Below are 8,993 nucleotides of genomic sequence, written 5' to 3'. Positions count from 1 at the left end.
TATATTATGATGACTTAAAAATTACACCAGGCACCCACATCGGACCTGTGATAGCAACTTGAGTGTCCTTCAATAAAAAAATCCTTACTCTGCCTCTGAATCACCCCATGAAATGCATATTAACTATGTAATACTGCTAGTTTAACCAGTAAACAAAGGAAAAAACATCAACATAGACAAAAAAACAAGCTTGAAGAAGGAGGAAAAAGGCGAAGAAAATTTCAGAAATCATGCCGCGTTTGAAAGACTTCTCCTTGGATTCACAAACAAGCGTCCAGTCTGCGTGTGGTTCATTCTTAGCTCGTGTGAAAGGGGAAGCCACGCGTTGAGATTGAGATAGTGGGTTGGTCGTCAATGGTGGTCATAAGGCTCACGAACAAAATCTGGGTTGCTGCACCTGAGCACGAGGAGGGAGGGGAGAGGACAAAAGAGAACGACGGAATCTGAGAGGCCTTGAATTCACGCGGCTGCAAAACTAAGAAACAACTCGATCCTGCTGATGGCTTAAAAGTTTTCTTTTTGAGGAGGCGTGTTGGAGTTTGGGGAAGGACCCCTTTTTAGTTAACAATTGTGATAAATTTCTTATCAGGGAGTAATTTAAACAATGGCCCCTCCCATTTTCAATTTTGCTTATGAGAGCCTTAATTTTTTTTGCAAGTTCTGATTAGTTCTCTCAAATTTATATATATACATATATATATTGAATGGTGGTGGTTTTGGTTTTTTTAGAGTGACACAACCATCTAAATTAGATGGTCATCACATCTAATGAACAGTTAAAAGAAGAACAAAGAGAAAAAGAGACATTTTTGTCATTTAATATTAATTCCCATATTTTTGTTCATGTTTTTTTTCTCAACCATCTATTTGCATTAGATAGATGGTATTTGTTGGATGATTTGGGTGACTTTGGATAGTTCTGTTCACTCTATTATAGAGAGAGAGAGAGAGAGAGAGAGAGAGAGAGAGAGAGAGAGAGAGAGAGAGAGAGAGAGAGAGAGAGAGAGAGTAATTGGCAGATCACTAGATTAGGGACAAACGCGAAGCCATCCAAAGTTGATTGCTAGAGCATTCTTTTATACAATCTAACTATATCAAATATGATCTTAATAATGTTTCAATCATACACTAAGTCAATCATTTTCTAAGTTTAACGTGTTTTTTTTTGTAATAAAAAAGTGAATCATAACAACAATTTTTTAATGGTAAAAAACTATGTGTTTTTCTCAAAGACAAATTGAATTAAAACATGTTTATGTTCAATTAGAATTTACAAACATGGTGGAATGTTTATATTTTAATTAAAATCAATTTTGACAAGAATTTAGCAGGTCTGGTTTCTTATGTTCTCTCTCTTATTGTATGCTAATTTCATCCATGTCGGGAGTATTACTTAAACCAATAACAAGTCATCTAGTGTTGCTAAACCAAGCGGGTGCGTCAACCATATATGTCCCATTGGAAAGCACAAAAAGTTGCGCTATTCTACATTGCCCTTGAGGAGCCACCATTATTTTCTTCGACTTTTTGATTGGCATTTTTGATTAAACAAATCATAAACTTTAAGCTGAACTTTGAGAAAAATGTAAGCCCCGAAAAGGGAATTTCCCGAAAGAGTATATACAAAAGGAAGGACATGACTTTGGAAAGGAGTCTCAGAGGAGGCAAGAAAGAGAATCCACGGCCAAAGAGCCAAGGACCAGCACAAAAGACAATTCGCTGCTGTTTTTTAATTGCCGCTTTGGTCAACCTGGTGATGTTTTCTAATAGGTTTATGAGTTTTTGTTTCTAGAAAAATAGACTACCATCTACTTGTCTGTTTCGATAGATGTCTGTGCATCAGTCAGTGGAAAGATTTTCTAATGGTTGGACGCCTATTTGTTCTTTGTTGCCACTTCTGGCAGGCTACTGATGAAGAACATAAGAATCAACACGCAAACCTTCTCTTTTTTCCACTAATTTGAGTTGGGCAGTTCTTTTTTCGTGTGTTCCGTGGATTTTATCCCAGCTAAAGCAGAACAAAAAAATGCTTTTCGTTCCATTTATTCAGGTGGCAGCAGGGAAATCTGTGAAAGTAGAGGTAATGAACTCAAGAAATAAGCATGAATCTAGGACCAAAAGAAACAGGAGCAAATGAACAGGTTATGAGGTTTTTCCATATTTGGTACAGAAAGAGACAGATTCATCTGTCTATTTGAAGCTAAATCACATGATCAAATCCATTTACGTTAATCTAATCTACTGTTCATGAACTGCCATTAATATTCCTCTTTTTCCTTTTTCTTCGTGTCTGTGTGGAGGAGTTTGTTGTGTTCTGCAATGTTCTCTACCTTCGCTTTAGAGTAAAGCCTCTTGTTTTGGACATATTCTCTCGTAATCTACCACTGTGGTGTGAATCTGAAAGATGGAAGGGGAAGACCAAACAGTGGGAGCTTTCTGGCCTACTGTCAGCGTTGTCTCAGCAGGCAACGCAAGAGATCATACGGACAGAAGCCAATTTAGTCAACAGATTTAAATTACAGAATACGTAGACAGGATGCCTTGGTGCATGTTGCCGTTCCTTTCTTTTTCTTCTTCAAATTGGTAATCTTAAATTTGGTTGCGAGATTTGAGAAGAGCATGAACAGATGTGCCACTGTAAAACACGCGGACATGCACATTACACAGATAATGATGAGATTGGAGGTGTTATTTTATTGTTGGTCGTGTGAGGACAAACGAAAGGAACTGGGAAACTAGAATACAAATAATTGAAAGTCTGGGCGTCGGGAATTGAAGAGGTTCTTTCAGTGCATGGAGACTGAAGGTAGAAAACTGTTGTCTGTTCAAAAAGGAATTGGCGATGTTATTGGAAAATAATTTGTTCTCAGACAAGATTTCAAAGCGTGTCAGAAAAGAAACGAGACCTGAAATTTAAATTTGTCAGTGTCTAGAGACTGCCCGGCTCGGAATTTGCATGAATTGGTCGTGGTGCCAAGTTGGGGATCATGTCAAACCAATCTCTATTCAATCCTATCCAAGGAAGCTTTGGGAAAAACAATTCATGAACTCTACGATATTCACGCTCAGTTAGGTGATTCATGGACCAACTTGGTCCACCCAATTTTAGGTACATGACCGAGCATAACTTTGTGGAAGAATCGCCCACAATGGAATCTAATAGCGAGATCTCAAATCAACTTGTTGATCTCATGGTATATCTTAGTATAGAAGAATAACCAGGGATCTCTATTTGTTTATAGATTAGATACTCTTGGACCTGGAGTCGGTCAAAGTATTGCTGCAGGCGAAGCCATAAAAGTATTGCTAAACAAACCAGAAGCAGTTGGGGAAGCGTTCAGTCTTAGCATCGGCTTTGAGCAGGTGCAGACTGCAGAGGCATGAGGTAAGAGGAAGTTATGTCACCAAAGTAGAAACTAAAGCAAGTGTTGGATTCAAAGCTGGTGTTAAAGATTAAAGATTGACTTTATCAATGTGAAAGACTACTAGTGTCACACACTTCTCTAGTTAGTGTATTATAACTAACGCACATATTGACAAGGTTGTGAAGACTATACGTATAGTATTTTTGGTGCATATTTCACGGAGCACTAAGGTACATATGAGCATAGTTGCTAGGTCGGGTGCCCATGCAGGTTCGGAGCCACATCAGGGCTGGAGCTACATGTATGTTTGTGTAGGCAGTTGCCCACATCAGAAAATGAAGAAATGAAAAGAAAGGGGAGTAATATAACTTGTGGCCCATTCATTAAAAAAAAACGTTGGTAACTAATCATAAGTAAAATTGAGAAGCTCAACAAAGCAGGGAACGAGTTACAACAGTAACTTGATCCTAATCATCCACCATTATATTTGCAATGTTGTTGTTCTTAATGGAAATGAACATTTACTTATTTATATGATCAAGCGTGTAGTGGGCCACAAATAGGGAGAATTCACACTTAATCTGACTTTTTAGGGACACAAGAAACAATAATAGTTCTCGGTGATAATATAACATAGTTAATGTAAAATAATAATTTATATATCGGTTGTGTCCAATCATTTGCTTATTCTTATATTGGTGTTAGATCCGTTTAGTGTTGTTCAATCATTTTATGTATTTGAAGGGTCCAAGATTTTTTGAATTAGTACCTATCAACCAAAGTTTTTTTTTTTTTTTTTTTTAAGCTCTGCCACTGAGCCGTACATACATACAACTGGACCTAAACTTGGAGTTGCCCGATCAAGATGCCTGTGAGTATAAATTGAGTCAATAAAACCTGATCCTGTCTAGTGCAGAGATAGCCTAGCCAATGAATTATATAGTATGGACTCTGACTTAATATCCTTATATATTCTCATGAAACAGTGGTGGTGATCACGAAACCCAAGAATGTTGAAGTTGGCTACCTTTTCTTCGTGTCTCCTGCATCTCAAAATACCAAAAGGGGGCCACACACTCATCCTAGAGAGAGAAAGAGAGAGAGAGAGAGAGAGAAAGAGAGAGATTCAAATATAAATACAAGAACGCGTTCCATCACTTGAGTTAACAGAGAGATTTAGAGGCTAACTGCAAAAGAGAGAGAGAGAGAGAGAGAGAGAGAGAGAATATGGAAGAAGGATTATCAGAGTTCTGTATCAGGGGAGGTGGAGGAGGAGGGGGAGTAAAGTGTGGGAGGTGGAACCCCACGGCTGAGCAGGTGAAGGTGCTGACTGACCTCTTCAAGGCCGGCCTGCGGACTCCCAGCGCCGAGCAGATACAGAGGATTTCATCTCAGCTCAGCTCCTATGGCAAGATCGAAAGTAAGAACGTCTTCTACTGGTTTCAGAACCACAAGGCCAGGGAGAGGCAGAAGCGCCGGAAGATCTCGGACAAGGACGACAAGAAGAAGATCGCCGCCGCCGCTGCTGCTGCTGCATGTAGGTTCCTGCTTCGCTTCTTTTAATAATCCAGCACCACCCAACAAATGGTGTTAGTAAAAAAATGATGTGAGACCAGAAAAGCAAACTATAATGCAAAAGAAAAGGTGAATGATATTCTTGAATCGCATCCACCTGTTCATGATCCTGAAAATTGGGATGGATGGGACGTTTTACTATTGGAGTGCAAAGCTTTGAAAGCATTGATATCTTCCATCCTTCCTTATTGAAGATGGTGGTGCAATATGGAAGCACTGTGCTTCCACTTATCCTGAAAATTAGGGGGAGGTGCAACATCCCTAGTTATATATGTCACTTTCCTGGATCTGTGCGCCAACTGCAGAAAAATAGGTGATCGATTAGTGATTCATTAGTTCTTTTCTTCTTTCTTTTGCTTTCAAACTATGTCTTTCTTCTTTTACTTTTAACTACAGTTACTGCTTTTGCTAATCTCTCTTCTATAATTCTTATGTATAAGGTTAAGAACTCCAAGCAAAAAAATTTGTTTTGGTTAAACTTTAAAGGCATCGATTATTCTTGCTTCGTGTTCTTTCTGGACTCTTCTGTGCATGTTAATGACCAGCCAACGTTTTGAAACAAACAAGAAAGTCATTTTGCTTTTCACTGCAAAAGAGCCAACAAAGATATCTGTAGAGAACAAAAAGTTTCTTCATTTCTTTCAGAAAAGAAGAAAGAATCTCTCTCTCTCTCTCTCTCTCTCTCTCTCTCTTTCTCTCTCTCTCTCTCTCTCTCTCTCTTTCTCTAGGCGCGTTCTAGCTTATTCTGTAGATGTCAGGCAGCACACATCTCAATTAATCTTTGTTTGGTATGTCATCTACAGCAAATTTTCTGCACTTCTCAGCATCTTTTATCGCTTGATCTCCTAGACATTGATTGACCCATCATGTCCAAGTACTGAAACCCATGAAATGCGTCTCATTTGTTCTCGTGATCCTTTTGGTATCCTGCCATGCATCTGGCTGACTGTTTGTTTTATTATCTGGGCGATGAAGTCTTCAGAGAGGCAGATATGTCGTCGACCATCGACCTTCTGGAGCAGGACTCGGCCGTCAGGACACTGCAACTCTTCCCCTTGAAGTCGTACGAGAAGTCAGACGGGCTGGACCGATCCCCTCGGCTGCTCACCAACGGGTCGACCAAGGAAACCCCGCCATATTCTCTCTTCTTTGAAGCCTCCATCTTTTCTGCCGCCACCACCACTAACACCGCCACCGCCGCTGCTGCCACAAGAGACCCACTTGATCTACGCCTGAGTTCTTTGTAAACACAATCGAACAATTGAATATTCGAATACGAGTCTATGCATTATTCTATTGGTTGCAGTCCCTACATAGTAAACAAGTTGAGAATAACTGTTTTTATTTTTCTTTGCCTAATATGCTCTGATCTGGATGATGGGATGAAATACTCCTTTCACTTACTCGAAAATGTATCTACTCATTCTTGGCTTAAGCTGCTTTTCTTAAGAGAATCACCCAGGTATTAAACTAGTTTTATCATTCATTAGCAAAAAAAGTCTCATGTCCAATGACTCCAACCCCTTAAGAGTTTTAGTTGGAAAGATTTTTGGAAGTTTTTTTGTTTATGTTTACTTAGAGGAATCAGCCTTCCATGTAAAACCCCAAAACATAGAGAAGTTACTGATGAATCTTCGTTTGTTTACTTCTAGCAAAGTAAACAGACTTCTTTGCTCTTAATAATTCATAGCTCAACCTTACACACAGAGCCGAACTCCAAGGTCATAGTGTACATTTTTTCCCAAATTATGCCTCTAGTAAGTACTTTCTATTTAGCGTGGTACTTAGATAGTCAATGAATTCAAAAACGTACTATTTCCCTCGTCAAATATGCTTGTCTTAGCTCATTTTCTCTAATCACTTTTAATGGGGAGTGACATTTTCTCTCTCTAGATTTGTCTCTCTCTCTCTCTAGAACTCTCTGTCTTGTGAATGAATAAGGGTACGTGGACGACCCATTTTGCCGTTTTAGTTTTTTCTTTTTTTGAGGTGTCCCACTAGTACTTCTCTTGGTGCTTAAAACTTAAAAAGTGGGAAGAGCTCCACCCAGTAGTGCACTATTGAGTGTTCACTGTGTACACGCCGCTCTAGACTTTCAACATATTTAGTCACCGTACTTTTATATGCTTCGACATTCTCCAAGCAACCAAGCAATCTTGAGTCCTTTCTTTATTGGTTTTTCTTCCTAGCGCATCAGTCCAACCAGATAAGACGTCCCCTTGGTTTTATCTTACGCATTAAAAAAATTGAGGGTGGCGAGAAATCTCATGAGTTTGTGTACGTTTTGTTGGTAGTTAAAAGTGCCACTGAATCTCTCTCTCTCTCTCTCTCTCTCTCTCTCTCTCTCTATATATATATATATATATATATATATATATATATATAGAGAGAGAGAGAGAGAGAGAGAGAGAGAGAGATGGTGAAGTCACTACATGAAAAGCAAACTTTTAGAGCCCAGTGGTTGTCTTATGAAGGGGAGGCTCCCTTGTTTCTTTAGCAAAAGGTGCCAAAGGGGTCGGCTGTCGAATTATAATTTAATGAAATATTTCACGATCTCATGCTTTTTTAGACAAATCCATTAAATATGAGCCAGACCGTTGGAAGACAGGCATGTATAGAGGGCGTTGTTACGCCATGTATATATGGTACATAGCAGACCGATTGCCTAATTTATGTAGTCCATATAATAGTGTAGACATGATCAAATGGTATATATAAATTTCCCAATATGTTTATTTTTATAAGCTAGATGGGAGTATTATGTAGATCCATATATATGATTTTGCTAAAAACATAGACACACCTAGTTATTAAGTGTTAGAAATCCACACACACACACAGATATATATATATATATATATATATATATATATATATATATATATATATATATATATATATATATATATATATATATATATTATCGTACAATGTATGCTATTTGTACAGATAGAGCTAATTTATGATGCTCTAATAAGTCTGGGTCTGTATTATGTTTTTTAATATGAATCATATGTGTAGAAACCAAAGAGAACTATATCCGGTTCATGATTGGCAAAGCCATCATTTGAACTCTCATAAGTTTATAAATAGAATTGTGGTCTCCAAGACACAAATGTCACCTTTTAGAAAAATTTGTGTCACCTTTGCAGCCTCTGAAAGATCCACTGGCCCCTCTTTTGATTGTGTGATGGATATTGGTATGATCTCATGAACTTTGATAGATTCCTATGATTTTGGCATGTATAGTACATTTGTTTGCTTATGCGTTCATTAAGTTCTTAATTTTTTTCAACTTAAGGTAAACTCCAATCTAGTAGCGAGGGGATCTGAGTTGCGGACCATATGAGATTGTACCAACATAGACAAATTTAATTATTGATCTATTGGACTTCTTGAACTCGAAAGTCTTATCTTCAATCTCGTGAATCAAAAACGTTGATCGACTTAATTCTTTTATTCGATTTTCCTTGATAAGAAAAGCCTGGTTCAAATTAGCCATCATCAAGATCGATGTTCAATTCTGATGCATGCTTCGCTAGTTAAAACGCTTGAAGTTCACAATAACCATGATAGGAAATGAAGGCGTTCAGTTTTCGTGCATACTTGGTAGAGTTTATTATAAGAGTGTCAACAATAGACTAGCTGAGTTATTAAAAATCTAGTGAATCTGCAGGCCTCGTTCTATGTTTATGCCTGAAATTAACTTTGGAAAGATAAACCACCGGACTGGTCCCATATCCAAATCACATGTTGCACGAGAATAATTTAATGTGGTAAATTTACCATGGTCATTTTTCTAGAAAAATTTACAGGATGAAAATTTTTTCCTCTTCCAATCTGAGGTCTTGTTTGATGCACAAGAAGAATTTAACATGGTAAATTTAATCCTATTTGATGCACATGAAGAATTTAATGTGGTAAATTTAATCATTTTGATGCACATGGTAGAAAAATGGAAAGACTTTTTTCAGAATTGTTAGTAGTTTTTGTTTTTTTTTTCTTCTCCTCCCTAATTTGACGTGGGAAGAAATTGGAAGATCCAAAACAACT

General features: G+C 37.9%; 1 protein-coding gene across 1 annotated transcript; it reads left to right on the top strand.

Annotated features, from left to right (window-relative positions):
- The first annotated feature begins 4,592 nt into the window (after nt 1–4,592).
- LOC116255056 (WUSCHEL-related homeobox 5-like) lies at nt 4,593–6,187 on the top strand. Its single transcript, XM_031630788.1, has 2 exons — nt 4,593–4,902; nt 5,916–6,187. Exons 1-2 carry the CDS (start codon nt 4,593–4,595, stop codon nt 6,185–6,187), a joined length of 582 nt encoding a protein of 193 aa, XP_031486648.1.
- The last annotated feature ends 2,806 nt before the right edge of the window (nt 6,188–8,993 follow it).

This window comes from Nymphaea colorata, chromosome 5, assembly GCF_008831285.2.
Source record: "Nymphaea colorata isolate Beijing-Zhang1983 chromosome 5, ASM883128v2, whole genome shotgun sequence".
Lineage (NCBI taxonomy): Eukaryota > Viridiplantae > Streptophyta > Magnoliopsida > Nymphaeales > Nymphaeaceae > Nymphaea > Nymphaea colorata.
This window is presented reverse-complemented; position numbering and strand designations above follow the sequence as displayed.